At 53.7% G+C, this 16,628-nt stretch overlaps 1 protein-coding gene across 2 annotated transcripts in view; it reads left to right on the forward strand.

The window, feature by feature from the left end:
• The window catches only part of LOC133360279 (myosin-binding protein C, slow-type-like), a 59,682-nt gene that overhangs the window by 16,974 nt on the left and 26,080 nt on the right, over positions 1 to 16,628 (forward strand). The window contains exon 2 of one of the 2 annotated variants that reach the window (XM_061578915.1): positions 109 to 211. In XM_061578915.1, the coding sequence (XP_061434899.1) occupies positions 187 to 211 (25 nt within the window). In that variant the 5' untranslated portion in view covers positions 109 to 186. The remainder of the gene's footprint in view (positions 1 to 108; positions 212 to 16,628) is intronic. The other variant, XM_061578917.1, reaches the window with a different exon arrangement.

Raw genomic sequence — 16,628 nt, forward strand, 5'->3', positions numbered from 1 at the left:
TCGGATTTTCTCTGCTCTCCCCCCCACCCACCACCACCACCACCACCCCTGCACCACCCTCCACAAACCACCACGGCCACCACCCCCCCCGTGTATTTTTATCCCGAGGGAGGAGAGGCAGTCGTGTGTCCAGGCGCAGTCGGAAGCTGACCGCCAGCCGTGTCAGAAGCCCCCGCAGCAGCCACCATGCCCGAGGCGACCGCCACCGCAGGTGAGGAGGGATTCCTGAATCCATCTGTGCGTGCGTGCGTGCGTGTGTCTCTCTCAAATGCACGTTACCCCAACACAGCCTTTGCGAGGCTATACGGGGGATCTTTGTATTTCATTGTATTTAGACCCCTAGGGTGTGTAGTCGATTGCACTTGCCCCAACAGCCTGTGCTAGGCTATACGGGGGATCTTTGTCTTTAATGCACTTGCCCCAACAACCGGTGTAGGCTATACGGGGGATCTTTGTATTTGTGTGAAACTTCACGAGGTCCTCAAAGTGCACCTAGCCTGGCACAAGCGCTGCGTTGACGTCACCGTTACATGCACGGGCTGATTGTATGTGTGCATAAATGTGCGTTTTTGCATAGGTGTGCGTGTGTGTGTGTGCATAGACGTGTGTGCAAAGGTGTTGATGCACGCACACATATTAGCGCTGGGAAGACAAAGGCGGCCGGGCGTGGAGCTGGCCACCCGCCCCCTCCGTGTGCCACTGTGCCGGCCTTCATAGGCGCTGCGACTCGCTAACAGCACTTGCCCCAGCAGTCTGTTAAGGCTACACGGATTCCCATTGTACGTGTGTGTGTGTTACACACAGCTGACCGCTGTAGCTTTGTCATCATCATCGTGAGCCATGGTTAATCCACTGCGGGATGAAAGCCTCCCCAAGATATGCCTTAATACGTGTGTGTGTGTGTGTGCACATGAACAGCACGTAGACGTGGAAAGTTGGGCCACCTTTGACCCAACGGCTCCAACCACACGCCTCAACGTGGGCCCTACGTTGGGCGTGCTAACAGGGCATCTCAGAATCACCAAAACTTATTGATACCTGAGGAATCCGATGAGATGTGAACCTCCTTTTCGTAAAGTGATCGCTGTAGCAGCAACTGCCCCCAACAGTTTTTTTTAAAGGCTGTGGAGGAGGCAGATCTTTGTCTTTAAGAAGAAAGGGATCTCCGATGTTTCGGCTAATCGTAAAATGCATCATTTGGGACGGATCAAATTAAAGTTGTTGCGGTTGCGATATTTGTAAATGTTACCGGGGAAAAAGCGAAATCGCATCACGTGACGTCACCGCAAATGACGTCATAAATAGGTGACGTCACAAGATGTGACGCACACGGCAATGACGCAGCACACACGACACCACCCCGCGCTGCGCCACGTGGCGTTGTCTGTGACGTCACTTTAGTGAGCACGAGGACGTGATTTGCAATCGAGACGAAACGATAGAAACGAAAGCTTCGCTATTTTTGGGATTATACCAGGTAAGGGCTCCATTGGGATGTGTGGTAGCTGTTAGTACAGAAGCTACCTGGCCATCACAAATGATAGCTTGACAAAGTGGTGGCTTTTCATCGCGTGGACGTTTATAGCGTGCTGTTGATTCTAAATGTGGAGGGAAAAACCGGAGGACCCGGAGAAAAGTCCACAGCAACACGGGGAGAGAGACACGCAAACTCCAAATATAGAAAATCTGTGGCAATGTTCTTATAAAGGGAACCGGTTCCCATAGGAAGTCTATGGGACAATGTTAAGAGATAGGGAACCGGTTCCCATAGAAAGTCTATGGGACAATGTTAAGAGATAGGGAACCGGTTCCCATAGAAAGTCTATGGGGCAATGTTAAGAGATAGGGAACCGGTTCCCATAGAAAGTCTATGGGGCAATGTTAAGAGATAGGGAACCGGTTCCCATAGAAAGTCTATGGGGCAATGTTAAGAGATAGGGAACCGGTTCCCATAGAAAGTCTATGGGACAATGTTAAGAGATAGGGAACCGGTTCCCATAGAAAGTATATGGGACAATGTTAAGAGATAGGGAACCGGTTCCCATAGAAAGTCTATGGGGCAATGTTAAGAGATAGGGAACCGGTTCCCATAGAAAGTCTATGGGGCAATGTTAAGAGATAGGGAACTGGTTCCCATAGAAAGTCTATGGGACAATGTTAAGAGATAGGGAACCGGTTCCCATAGAAAGTCTATGGGACAATGTTAAGAGATATGGAACCGGTTCCCATAGAAAGTCTATGGGGCAATGTTAAGAGATAGGGAACCGGTTCCAATAGAACCAGGAGTGTATTTCCTGAATACACCCGTAGAACTGGAAGACAGACATCACCAAAGCACTCCACAATCACAGATTTAGATAAAACCTAAAACCACAGCAACAATAATAGTGACAGCGTTTACGATGTCAGAATGGCATTCACACTCACACGTGAGTGACTTTTTCAATGATAGACTCGGCGTCAATGAGGACCGAGAGGAGAGGGCGGAGATTGCGAGAGGCGACCCTGGGTGGTGGAACTCGCTTTGTCGAGAACCTCCGATTGCCACGGTTTGCGACGTAAAGTGCGAAAGAAGGTCATCGTCCATGCTTTCGCCAACATACACTGACCAGAGTGGTGAAGTATGGTCAAATACCGCCACAACCCCTCCCCCTACCGCCTTTCCGCCTGGGTTCGCACAGATGTTGTACATCTACATCGTCCGATGGGACCTCTTAAAACTCGTGGATGTCCGACCTATGATCTCCTAAAGTGCTCACCCGGTATCTCTGACACGTTCATTATGAACCTGAGAGAGAGAGACACAGACCCAGGGCTCCAACCCAGCATTTCAACAACGCCAGTTTGTCATCTCTAACACGGACATTATGAACCTCCTGAGAAAGAGAGACACCCAGACCCAGGGCTCGAACCCAGCATTTCAACAACGCCAGTTTCTTGTTCAATACATAGCAGCTGGGAAGCTTCATAATTAATTGTCATTCATTATTATTTGCGTACCCGGCACACCACATCCAGGATATCCCCCTCGCCATGCATCGTTTCTGGAGTTTACTTTAGTCACAGTGGGTCACCTACTCGAGTTATTGTTGCTGTTGTTGATGTTGTTATTGTTGATGTTGCTATTGTTGACGTTGTTTTGCTGCCTTGTATTATGGTGTTGACAAATTGTCAGTAATGTACGTACTTGTGTGCAATTTGTACTTTATACTTCATTGATATATCTCTCTATATATTTTAAACAAACTAAACTATGTATTTATTTGACCAGGTAAGGCCCACTGAGCTGTGTAGCTCGTCATCAGAAGCGACCTCGCCATCACAAATAATAGCTCAACCAAGTGGGCTTATCGCGTGGCAATGTTTAGCATCTAAATACTCAACTCAACTTTTTATTTTACCCGCTGTAAGGCCCCACTGAACAACGATAGCCCAACGAAGTGGCTTACCATCATCATCACGTGGAGATTTATATCAGCAGGCAGATCCCTGAACGGGTGGTGAGGTTGATTCTAAATGTGGAGGGGAAAACCCGGAGGACCCGGAGAAAAATCCACGCGACCATGGGAGGAGACAGAGAGGGAACACACAAACTACAAATATACAACAGGCGTCGTCAGGGTCGGGATCGAACCCACGACCTCCTGTATACCGGGCGAGGTAGTTAACATCACGCAGCCACTGTGATGATGAGAGAGAAAGAGACACGCAAACTCCAAAAACACAGCAGCAGACGTCGTCAGGGTCGGGATTAAGCCCACGACCTCCTGTATACCAGGCGAGGTAGTTAACATCTCCTATCCACAGTGGTGCGTCCTGCATGCGGGCAGTCGTTGGAGGCCGCCATTCAGACATTCCCAGCCTGACTCGGGCGTAGCTACAAGTCTCCGTTATTCTTCCACTGGCCACGATTTATTTTTTCGGGCGATGACTTTGGTGGTGGAGATTCTTGTTATTTTTGTTATTTTTGTTGTTGTTATCTTCCGCTGACAATGCTCATTCTGCGCTTATTTGCCCAGCGCTACGATCTTCACTCGTCACGTCAAATCATTGTCACCGCCATCATGATCATAGCATTCGAATTGTATCGGGACGCTGCGCTGTCCAGGGTGCTGAAATCTCACTCTGAATACTCTCTCACGCCTTCAAAGCGATCGCGTTACTCAGAACGCTGTCGCTTTGTCTTCGTTACCAACTTCGTCCGAACCGCGTCACGTCGTGTGTGACACGAGTAGAGACGGGGCCGCAGAAGCCGATATTACAGAGCTACCTCTGAGATCCATTGTTCGAAGTGCCCTGCGGTGCACACGAAAACGTCTTCTTCTTGTCTGTGTGTGAGTCTATGGGTCTCTCTGTGACTCTATGTGTGAGTCTATGGCTCTCTGTGTGGGTCTATGGGTCGCTGTGTGATGAGTGAATGGCTATATGTGTGTCTATGGCTCTCTGTGTGGGTCTATGGGTCGCTGTGTGATGAGTCAATGACTCTATGTGTGAGTCTATGGCTCTTTGTGTGAGTCTATGGGTCGCTGTGTGATGAATGTTAAAGCCCAGTCTTTCCCTGCAGACATCTGGGCAGTCTCATCAGCATTGGTTCAAGCGAAGCCTGACTCTTGCTGCTGATGAGACAGCGAATGTTGAAACCGGTCCAGGGCCTTTGCTCGTCTTGCATCAATGCACGCTGAAATTGTGCACTCGCAAAAGGCCGGCACGGCTGACGGGATGTGTAGAGAATGCGTTCATTATTATTGTGTCACGTGGAGAGATCGGTGTTCTCGACCCATCTATTTTTTGCGAGGCTCAGCGAAGTGGCTGTCATCCGCACAGCGCCGCCTGCAGCCCTTCGCCAATCCACCGCTGGATGAAGGCTTCCTCCCCCTCAGGCCACGTCGGGGGTTGGTGGTGAGATGTTGACCACCTCGCCTGGTCGTGGGTTCAATCCAGACCCTGACGATGCCTGCTGCTGTGTATTTGGAGTTTGCGTGACTCTCTCTCATCATCATCATCATCATCACGGTGGCTAGGAGATGTTAACTACCTCGCCTGTTGTACAGGAGGTCGTGTGTTCGATCCCGACCCTGACGATGCCTGCTGCTGTATATTTGGAGTTTGCGTGTCTCTCTCTCTCCCCGTGGTCGCGTGGATTTTTCTGCGGATCCTTCCGTTAATTTCCCTCCACACTCGGAAACACGCGTTCATATTAGTTGTGTGGCCGCTATAATTCCCCACGTCGTGACGTTGATGCTCATAAGTCCATTTTCGTCGAGATGCCAGGTCGCTTCTGTTACAGAGCTACGTAGCTCGGTAAAAATAAAACAAAATTTGAAAAATATTTTAAACTTTACTTCACCACGCTGGTCAGTGCGGGTTGGTGAAGGGAGCTGGGGGGAGCTGGGAGGATCTGCGGTAGCCCGCTGAAGGTATAACTCGCCACTGATGTTTGACCGTGGCCTGGAATGCGTTGGTCGCCCATCCGAGGCTCGATTTATTGCAACTCGCCACTTTACGGGACGTCTGGCAAAAAAAGCACACACACATTAGCAAGCTGCATCGTGTGGACAACATTCTCTGGAAACTTGTCGGGATGGAACCCACGACCTCCTGTACACCAGGCGAGGGAGACAACATCTCCTAGCCACCGTGATGATGATGAGAGAGAGAGAGACGCAAACTCCAAATATACAGCAGCAGCAGGCATCGTCAGGATCTGGATCGAACACACGACCACCTGTACACCAGGCGAGGGAGTTAACATCTGCGAGCCACCACGGCAAATCGCTACTCTACGGGACGTCCGGCAAAAAATGAAACCTTAGCAAGCTGCAACGTGTGGACATCTTCCTGGGCCACGCGTCGTGACGAGGGGGAGGGGGGGGTGGGGGGGCACTGCGAGAATCGACTCCGTGTCCTGTGCGGTGCTCGCCCAGCTGCGTTGGCTACCGGTTACCGGTCGACTTCGTTGTGAGGTCGCCCCCACCACTCCCCCCCCCCTAAGTTAAAAGCATCATCGTCGTCGCCATCGTCGTTGTCGTCGTCATCACCATCATCGTCTTCATCATTGTCATCATCGTCGTCATCATAATCGTCATCGCCATCATCATTTTCGTCATCATCATCATCGCCATCATCATCAACCAATGTCGACTATCATCGACCATCATCATCACCGTCACCATCATCGTCTTCATCATTGTCATCATCGTCGTCGGCATCATCGTCATTGCCATCATCATCACCATCATCGTCTTCATCATCAATCATCATTAACCATCGTCGACCATCGTTGACCATCATCGATCATAATCATCCATCGTTGACCATCATCAATCATCATCGATCTTCGTCGACCATCATCCACCATCACCGTCGCCATCGTCCGTTCTGGGCGTGACGCGTCCTGCCCCCCCCCCCCCTCACTCCCCGTCACGTCTTGGACGACGTCATCACGTCTTGGACGACGTCATCACGACTCCCTGGGCGCGTGCCCCCTCAACCCTCGCCCTCCTCTCATTGTGCATCTCTCCATTCATCCATTCATCATCAGGTTCTACTTGCTACTGCATGAAAATCAATACGATGATGGTGATATCATATTGGCGCCGGACGTAGCAGCTGCCGAGATCAAACTCCCTGCCCTCGGCAGCCTCGGGCAGAGCAGCGAGAAATCCCTGGAGCGCGCGAGCGCGCCGAACCTCCCGCCGTCCAATTAACGCCTCCCCATCCCACAGTTCCATTTAATTACGAAGAGGATCCGTAGCCTCTCGCTAATCTTCTATTATTAGCCCCGTCTGTTGCTATCTCTGGAATAGCCTCGTGCCATCGTCTCTGTCCTCGCCCCCTCCCCCCCATATTTGTTGGATAGAGCTAAATTGACTGAGCGATGTTTTGACCTGTGGTGCTATCTGATCGTTGGTGCCTTCCCCGTGCGAGCCAGGGGTCATGGCGCCTGGTTGCCCTGTGGATCTTGTACACCGCTGCAAAGTTTGTGCGCCGTGGTGGTGAAGTTTGTGCGCGGCAGGAGCCACGGTTAGATACTGAGAGAGCCTCCGTCACCTCGACGATTGCACGCGCGCGCGGTGCACGTGCGATTAGCACGAAACAAAGTGATGATTAACTCGAGAAAATTAACCTGAGGTGAGCTCGCCATCGAACAAAGGCGGTGGTCACCGCATCATCGTCAGATGCGCCGCTTCTGTGCCCGTCTGGAACGCTCTTCCCTTCCGATATTAGGAAGCCCACTGGGAGCTGCGCTGCACTTTAAAATCATCGTCTACATTGAGGAACTCGTTTCTTTAGACCTGATGCTTGTTGTGTTTAGTTTGTTGTCCTTCCCCGGCACCTGCGATTAGCTCTGGTTGGCTACGGTAGGGTGCGAAAGAAGTTGGGCGTATTCTTGGTTCTTTCGGTAAAGTCACGTAGAAGGGAAATAATAAAGTAATACATATAAAACAATACAAATTCTCATGACGTTTCGATTGCAACACAAGCAATCATCATCAGGTGTGAAAACCACGGCGATTAGCAGCAGAGGCAAAGGGGAGACAAAGGCGGCCGGGCGTGGTGCCTGCCCTCCCACCCCCCCGTCGTGCGCTATTCCGGCCTCCATAGGCGCTGTTGCTGCTGCTACTGCTGCTGCTACTGCTGCTGCTGTTAATCGCTAACAGCAACTTGCCCCAACAGTCTGTTACAGGCTACACGTGCTGGGGGGGGGGGGGGGGGCATGGCTGAGAGGGGGGGTTGCAGGGTCGATGGGGGGGGGTGGTGTAAAGCCGCCTAAATCTGGCCCTGGGGGGTAGGGGCTAGGGGAGAGGGGGGGGGGGTCGGTGATGGTGGAAGCGATTATCTTGGTCCCGACTCTGCGTTCCGGCCAGCGTTTGGCATTCTCCGATATCGTTTACCACGTGACATTTGGGAGGGCATCGCAACATTCTTGAACCTGATACGACCAGAAAAAAAGGGGGGGGGGGCTTGGTGGGTGGGGTGGGTGGATTGGGTGGGTGAATTAGTGGGATGGGTGGGTTCAGGTGGGTTGGAGTGGGTGGGGTTTGGTGGACAGGTGGTTGAGTGAGTGAGTGGGGTGGGTGGTTGAGTGAGTGAGTGAGTGGGGTGGGTGGGTGGTTGAGTGAGTGAGTGGGGTGGGTGGGTGGTTGAGTGAGTGAGTGGGGTGGGTGGTTGGGTGAGGTGGGTGGGTGGTTGAGTGAGTGAGTGGGTGGTTGAGTGTTTGAGTGAGTCGGGTGGGTGGTTGAGTGAGTGAGTGAGTGGGGTGGCTGGGTGGATGGTTGAGTGAGTGAGTGAGTGGGGTGCCTGGGTGGCTGGGTGGGTGTTTGAGTGAGTGAGTGAGTGGGGTGGCTGGGTGGGTGTTTGAGTGAGTGGGGTGGGTGGTTGAGTGAGTGAGTGGAGTTGGTGGGTGGTTGAGTGAGTGAGTGAGTGGGGTGGGTGGGTGGTTGAGTGAGTGGGGTGGGTGGTTGAGTGAGTGGAGTTGGTGGGTGGTTGAGTGAGTGAGTGAGTGGGGTGGGTGGGTGGTTGAGTGAGTGGGGTGGGTGGTTGAGTGAGTGAGTGGGGTGGGTGGGTGGTTGAGTGAGTGAGTGAGTGGGGTGGGTGGTTGAGTGAGTGAGTGGGGTGGGTGGTTGAGTGAGTGAGTGGGTGGAGTTGGTGGGTGGTTGAGTGAGTGAGTGAGTGGGGTGGGTGGTTGGTTGAGTGAGTGAGTGGGGTGGGTGGTTGAGTGAGTGAGTGAGTGGGGTGGGTGGGTGGTTGAGTGAGTGAGTGGGTGGAGTTGGTGGGTGGTTGAGTGAGTGAGTGAGTGGGGTGGGTGGTTGAGTGAGTGGGTGGAGTTGGTGGGTGGTTGAGTGAGTGAGTGAGTGGGGTGGGTGGTTGAGTGAGTGAGTGAGTGGGGTGGTTGAGTGAGTGAGTGAGTGGGGTGGGTGGTTGAGTGAGTGAGTGAGTGGGGTGGGAGGTTGAGTGAGTGAGTGGGGTGGGTGGTTGAGTGAGTGAGTGGGGTGGGTGGTTGAGTGAGTGAGTGGGGTGGGTGGTTGAGTGAGTGAGTGAGTGGGGTGGGTGGTTGAGTGAGTGAGTGGAGTTGGTGGGTGGTTGAGTGAGTGAGTGAGGTGGGTGGTTGAGTGAGTGAGTGGGGTGGGTGGTTGAGTGAGTGAGTGGAGTTGGTGGGTGGTTGAGTGAGTGAGTGGGGTGGCTGGGTGGCTGGGTGGGTGGTTGAGTGAGTGAGGTGGGTGGGTGGTTGAGTGAGTGAGTGGAGTGGCTGGGTGGCTGGGTGGGTGGTTGAGTGAGTGAGTGGGGTGGGTGGTTGAGTGAGTGGGTGGGGTGGGTGGTTGAGTGAGTAAGGTGGGTGGGTGGTTGAGTGAGTGAGTGAGTGGGGTGGCTGGGTGGCTGGGTGGGTGGTTGAGTGAGTGAGTGGGGTGGGTGGTTGAGTGAGTGAGTGGGGTGGGTGGTTGAGTGAGTGAGTGGGGTGGGTGGTTGAGTGAGTGAGTGGGGTGGGTGGTTGAGTGAGTGAGTGAGTGGGGTGGGTGGTTGTGTGAGTGAGTGAGTGGGGTGGGTGGTTGTGTGAGTGAGTGAGTGAGTGGGGTGGGTGGTTGAGTGAGTGAGTGAGTGGGGGTGGGTGGTTGAGTGAGTGAGTGAGTGGGGTCGGTGGTTGAGTGAGTGAGTGAGTGGTGTGGGTGGTTGAGTGAGTGAGTGGGGTGGCTGGGTGGCTGGGTGGGTGGTTGAGTGAGTGGGTGGGGTGGGTGGTTGAGTGAGTGAGGTGGGTGGGTGGTTGAGTGAGTAAGTGGGGTGGCTGGGTGGCTGGGTGGGTGGTTGAGTGAGTGAGTGGGTTGGGTGGTTGAGTGAGTGGGTGGGGTGGGTGGTTGAGTGAGTGAGTGAGGTGGGTGGGTGGTTGAGTGAGTGAGTGAGTGAGGTGGGTGGGTGGCTGGGTGGGTGGTTGAGTGAGTGGGGTGGGTGGTTGAGTGAGTGAGTGGGGTGAGTGAGTGAGTGAGGTGGGTGGGTGGTTGAGTGAGTGAGTGGGGTGGGTGGTTGAGTGAGTGAGTGAGTGGGGTGGGTGGTTGAGTGAGTGAGTGAGTGGAGTTGGTGGGTGGTTGAGTGAGTGAGTGAGTGGAGTTGGTGGGTGGTTGAGTGAGTGAGTGAGTGGAGTTGGTGGGTGGTTGAGTGAGTGAGTGAGTGGGGTGGGTGGTTGAGTGAGTGAGTGAGTTGGTGGGTGGTTGAGTGAGTGAGTGGAGTTGGTGGGTGGTTGAGTGAGTGAGTGAGTGGGGTGGGTGGTTGAGTGAGTGAGTGAGTGGGGTGGGTGGTTGAGTGAGTGAGTGAGTGGAGTTGGTGGGTGGTTGAGTGAGTGAGTGGGGTGGGTGGTTGAGTGAGTGAGTGGGGTGGGTGGTTGAGTGAGTGAGTGGGGTGGGTGGTTGAGTGAGTGAGTGAGTGGAGTTGGTGGGTGGTTGAGTGAGTGGGGTGGGTGGTTGAGTGAGTGAGTGAGTGGGGTGGGTGGTTGAGTGAGTGAGTGGGGTGGGTGGTTGAGTGAGTGAGTGAGTGGGGTGGGTGGTTGAGTGAGTGAGTGAGTGAGTGGGGTGGGTGGTTGAGTGAGTGAGTGAGTGGGGTGGGTGGTTGAGTGAGTGAGTGGGGTGGGCGGTTGAGTGAGTGAGTGAGTGGGGTGGGTGTGTTGAGTGAGTGAGTGAGTGGGGTGAGTGGTTGAGTGGGTGGAGTTGGTGGGTGGTTGAGTGAGTGAGTGGGGGTGGGTGGTTGAGTGAGTGAGTGGGGTGAGTGAGTGAGTGAGGTGGGTGGGTGGTTGAGTGAGTGAGTGGGGTGGGTGGTTGAGTGAGTGAGTGAGTGGGGTGGGTGGTTGAGTGAGTGAGTGAGTGGGGTGGGTGGTTCAGTGAGTGAGTGAGTGGGGTGGGTGGTTGAGTGAGTGAGTGGGGTGGGTGGTTGAGTGAGTGAGTGGGGTGGGTGGTTGAGTGGGTGGAGTTGGTGGGTGGTTGAGTGAGTGAGTGGGGTGGGTGGTTGAGTGAGTGAGTGGGGTGAGTGAGTGAGTGAGGTGGGTGGGTGGTTGAGTGAGTGAGTGAGTGGGGTGGGTGGTTGAGTGAGTGAGTGAGTGGGGTGAGTGAGTGAGTGGGGTGGGTGGTTGAGTGAGTGAGTGAGTGGGGTGAGTGGTTGAGTGGGTGGAGTTGGTGGGTGGTTGAGTGAGTGAGTGGGGTGGGTGGTTGAGTGAGTGAGTGGGGTGAGTGAGTGAGTGAGGTGGGTGGGTGGTTGAGTGAGTGAGTGGGGTGGGTGGTTGAGTGAGTGAGTGGGGTGGGTGGTTGAGTGAGTGAGTGAGTTGGTGGGTGGTTGAGTGAGTGAGTGAGGGGGGTGGGTGGTTGAGTGAGTGAGTGAGTGGGGTGGGTGGTTGAGTGAGTGAGTGGAGTTGGTGGGTGGTTGAGTGAGTGAGTGAGTGGGGTGGGAGTTTGAGTGAGTGAGTGGGGTGGGTGGTTGAGTGAGTGAGTGAGTGGGGTGGGTGGTTGAGTGAGTGAGTGGAGTTGGTGGGTGGTTGAGTGAGTGAGTGAGGTGGGTGGTTGAGTGAGTGAGTGGGGTGGGTGGTTGAGTGAGTGAGTGGAGTTGGTGGGTGGTTGAGTGAGTGAATGAGTGGGGTGGGTGGTTGAGTGAGTGAGTGGGGTGGGTGGTTGAGTGAGTGAGTGAGTGGGGTGGGTGGTTGAGTGAGTGAGTGGGGTGGGTGGTTGAGTGAGTGAGTGAGTGGGGTGGGTGGTTGAGTGAGTGAGTGGAGTTGGTGGGTGGTTGAGTGAGTGAGTGAGGTGGGTGGTTGAGTGAGTGAGTGGAGTTGGTGGGTGGTTGAGTGAGTGAGTGGGGTGGCTGGGTGGCTGGGTGGGTGGTTGAGTGAGTGGGGTGGGTGGTTGAGTGAGTGAGTGAGTGGGGTGGGTGGTTGAGTGAGTGAGTGAGTGGAGTTGGTGGGTGGTTGAGTGAGTGGAGTTGGTGGGTGGTTGAGTGAGTGAGTGAGTGGGGTGGGTGGTTGAGTGAGTGAGTGAGTGGGGTGGGGTGGTTGAGTGAGTGAGTGGGGTGGCTGGGTGGCTGGGTGGGTGGTTGAGTGAGTGGGTGGGTGGGTGGTTGAGTGAGTGGGTGGGGTGGGTGGTTGAGTGAGTGAGGTGGGTGGGTGGTTGAGTGAGTGAGTGAGGTGGGTGGGTGGCTGGGTGGGTGGTTGAGTGAGTGGGGTGGGTGGTTGAGTGAGTGAGTGGGGTGAGTGAGTGAGTGAGTGAGGTGGGTGGGTGGTTGAGTGAGTGAGTGGGGTGGGTGGTTGAGTGAGTGAGTGAGTGGAGTTGGTGGGTGGTTGAGTGAGTGAGTGAGTGGGGTGGGTGGTTGAGTGAGTGAGTGAGTTGGTGGGTGGTTGAGTGAGTGAGTGGAGTTGGTGGGTGGTTGAGTGAGTGAGTGAGTGGAGTTGGTGGGTGGTTGAGTGAGTGAGTGGGGTGGGTGGTTGAGTGAGTGAGTGGGGTGGGTGGTTGAGTGAGTGAGTGGGTGGAGTTGGTGGGTGGTTGAGTGAGTGAGTGAGTGGAGTTGGTGGGTGGTTGAGTGAGTGAGTGGAGTTGGTGGGTGGTTGAGTGAGTGAGTGAGTTGGTGGGTGGTTGAGTGAGTGAGTGGGGTGGGTGGTTGAGTGAGTGAGTGAGTGGAGTTGGTGGGTGGTTGAGTGAGTGAGTGGGGTGGGTGGTTGAGTGAGTGAGTGGGGTGGGTGGTTGAGTGAGTGAGTGGGTGGAGTTGGTGGGTGGTTGAGTGAGTGAGTGAGTGGAGTTGGTGGGTGGTTGAGTGAGTGGGGTGGGTGGTTGAGTGAGTGAGTGAGTGGGGTGGGTGGTTGAGTGAGTGAGTGAGTGGGGTGGGTGGTTGAGTGAGTGAGTGAGTGGGGTGGGTGGTTGAGTGAGTGAGTGGGGTGGGTGGTTGAGTGAGTGAGTGAGTGGGGTGGGTGGTTGAGTGAGTGAGTGAGTGGGGTGAGTGGTTGAGTGGGTGGAGTTGGTGGGTGGTTGAGTGAGTGAGTGAGTGGGGTGGGTGGTTGAGTGAGTGAGTGAGTGGGGTGGGTGGTTGTGTGAGTGAGTGAGTGGGGTGGGTGGTTGAGTGAGTGAGTGGGGTGGGTGGTTGAGTGAGTGAGTGAGTGGGGTGGGTGGTTGAGTGAGTGAGTGAGTGGGGTGAGTGGTTGAGTGGGTGGAGTTGGTGGGTGGTTGAGTGAGTGAGTGGGGTGGGTGGTTGAGTGAGTGAGTGGGGTGGGTGAGTGAGTGAGTGAGGTGGGTGGGTGGTTGAGTGAGTGAGTGGGGTGGGTGGTTGAGTGAGTGAGTGGGGTGGGTGGTTGAGTGAGTGAGTGAGTGGGGTGGGTGGTTGAGTGAGTGGAGTTGGTGGGTGGTTAGGGCATGGCAGCTCGTCATCCCGGCTAAGGGTTGTGGGGTCAGATCTCGGCCACCACCATCACCACCCCACCCACCCACCATCAACACCCCACCCACCGACCCACCGACCCACCACCGGTGATTAACAGCCTCCCGGTTGGCTGCTGCGGCTTTCGAGGTGGTTGCAGTTGGTGGCGGTGGTCGGTGGTGGTGGAAAGAGCGCGCGATGGATCCCCCGAGGATTAAGTTTCGCGTTTTCTGGATCGTGCCCAAAACGCTCCCGCGCCCTCGTACCCGGGAGCGTCGCCTTTTAAAGACGGGGCCAGGCGCGGCCACCCCTCCCCCCACCACGGGACTCGTTTAGCACCAGCGCACCGCCGCGCCGTGCCGATTGGCGCTGTTAGCGAGCGCCTATTAAGGTGCGCCGTGGTGGGTAAAGCGACGTCGCGGGTGTGGGTGGGTGGATTGGTTGATTGGGTGAACGATTGCAATGGGGTTTGGCGGCGGTGCAGATAACGCGATCGGTATGAACCTCTATGCTTGGTATGAACCCCTGTGATCGCTATGCGCCTCTGCAATGGTATGAACCTCTACGATTGCGTAGTGTGTCGAGTGCGTTCAGCTGGCGAAGGGCGAAGATCAGAATATTTATTTAGAGCTGTCCACAAAGCGGTACTGATTTTTATCGACCCCAGCGCGATGATGATGGGCTGGCTTCAACTCGCCTAACCAGGATTCGAACTCTCACCAAATCGAGTGATCCTGATCAGAATATTTTAGACTATTGTCATACTGGAGGCGGACTCCGATGAGCTCCAAAGCTCTTTCATTCACGGATGTCCAGCAAAGGGGTGTCAGAACGTGACAACAACAAACACGAAATACAAAAACACGTTCGGAGTTGCAAAGTTACAGAGACGTAAAACAATTCACTTCCAGAAAATCTTTACAAATTAAACAAAGCGACGCTTTGTTATCATCTCACCAGTTAAAGGCCCCACAGAGCTACACAGCGTCTCCATTCAGAAGCGACTACCTGCCCATCACAGACGATAGCAGCTCAAACGAAGTGTGCCTGATCACGTGAAGATGAAGGCGCAGCCCTGCAATTTCCAGCTCGCGTAACACTCGTATATGTTGGTTCTCTGGTGATTCGTTTTATACGTAAACTGTATGACGAATAATGGTAATAAGAATAGGTTTTACCCTTTCTGGCAATAAAACAGGTGTTAAGATGTTTAAACACCAAATAGAAAGCTGTCTCCGGTGTAGGGAGATCAGTTTAAAAGACAATAAATATATTATCAGAGCATGTTGTGTTTGCATGTTCACCGCAAGTACTGTGTGTGCTTAACACAAACTTGATTCCTTGCTAACGGTATTATCTATTTGATCATCTTAACACACCTCCTATTTGCCAGAAATAATAAACACCGATTCTAATTAGTCATACTTTGATGCTGGCAAAAATGTATCCCATGGTACGTCCAATGTAGTTCGTGGGCAATGCATCTCACAATCGTTGACAAGGAGGGGACATCGCAAGAAAGGCGGCAAAGAGCCCGGCGGCTACCAACATTTGCTCTGCAGTCCCTTACTTATTAAGGTGTTTTCAGCCAACTCGTGGAGTGGGTTATTAGTGTTGTAGTTGTTGTTATATGATTAGTATTATAACGTGTGGGAGAGAAACTGGAAGCTATCGAAGTAAGACACAAATTTTATTTTGTTTTTATTTTACCATCTCAGTGTCTCTGACACCGCCATTACGAACCACCCTAAGGGACACACGAAACAAAGAGAAAGACAAAGATCCCCGTATAGCATTAACATACTGTAGGGGCAAGTGCAGTTAGCGAGCAGCTATGAAGTCTGGCACGGCACACGAGGCGGTGGGTGGCCAGCACCACGCCCCACCACCTTTGTCTCACCAGTGGAGATGTTTACTGCACACTGCACTCGGTACTCATTGGAGGTTGAGTCTACCTAGGCGAGGCCCGGGACCGGTTCAGAAAAGTGGCACTGGCACTGGTGTTGACTATAAGGGACACACACGCAGACACCCAGACCCAGGGCTTAGACCCAGCATCTCAGTGTCTCTGACATGGCCATTATGAACTCCCTAATGGCCACACACACAGACACCCAGACCCAGGGCTTAGACCCAACATCTCAGTGTCTCTGACATGGCCATCATGAACTCCCTAATGGCCACACACACAGACACCCAGACCCAGGGCTTAGACCCAACATCTCAGTGTCTCTGACATGGCCATCATGAACTCCCTAATGGACACACACGCAGACACCCAGACCCAGGGCTTAGATCCAGCATCTCAGTGTCTCTGACATGGCCATTATGAACTCCCTAATGGCCACACACGCAGACACCCAGACCCAGGGCTTAGACCCAACATTTCAGTGTCTCTGACATGGCCATTATGAACTCCCTAATGGGCACACACACAGACACCCAGACCCAGGGCTTAGACCCAGCATCTCAGTGTCTCTGACATGGCCATTATGAACTCCCTAATGGCCACACACACAGACACCCAGACCCAGGGCTTAGACCCAACATCTCAGTGTCTCTGACATGGCTATTATGAACTCCCTAATGGACACACACGCAGACACCCAGACCCAGGGCTTAGACCCAACATCTCAGTGTCTCTGACATGGCCATTATGAACTCCCTAATGGCCACACACACACAGACACCCAGACCCAGGGCTTAGACCCAACATCTCAGTGTCTCTGACATGGCCATTATGAACTCCCTAATGGGCACACACACAGACACCCAGACCCAGGGCTTAGACCCAGCATCTCAGTGTCTCTGACATGGCCATTATGAACTCCCTAATGGGCACACACACAGACACCCAGACCCAGGGCTTAGACCCAGCATCTCAGTGTCTCTGACATGGCCATTATGAACTCCCTAATGGGCACACACGCAGACACCCAGACCCAGGGCTTAGACCCAACATCTCAGTGTCTCTGACATGGCCATTATGAACTCCCTAATGGCCACACACACAGACACCCAGACCCAGGGCTTAGACCCAACATCTCAGTGTCTCTGACATGGCCATTATGAACTCCCTAATGGGCACACACACAGACACCCAGACCCAGGGCTTAGACCCAGCATCTCAGTGTCTCTGACATGGCCATTATGAACTCCCTAATGGGCACACACGCAGACACCCAGACCCAGGGCTTAGACCCAACATCTCAGTGTCTCTGACATGGCCATTATGAACTCCCTAATGGCCACACACA

Source organism: Lethenteron reissneri, chromosome 68 (genome assembly GCF_015708825.2).
Source record: "Lethenteron reissneri isolate LAM-NWPU_2019-01 chromosome 68, ASM1570882v1, whole genome shotgun sequence".
Lineage (NCBI taxonomy): Eukaryota > Metazoa > Chordata > Hyperoartia > Petromyzontiformes > Petromyzontidae > Lethenteron > Lethenteron reissneri.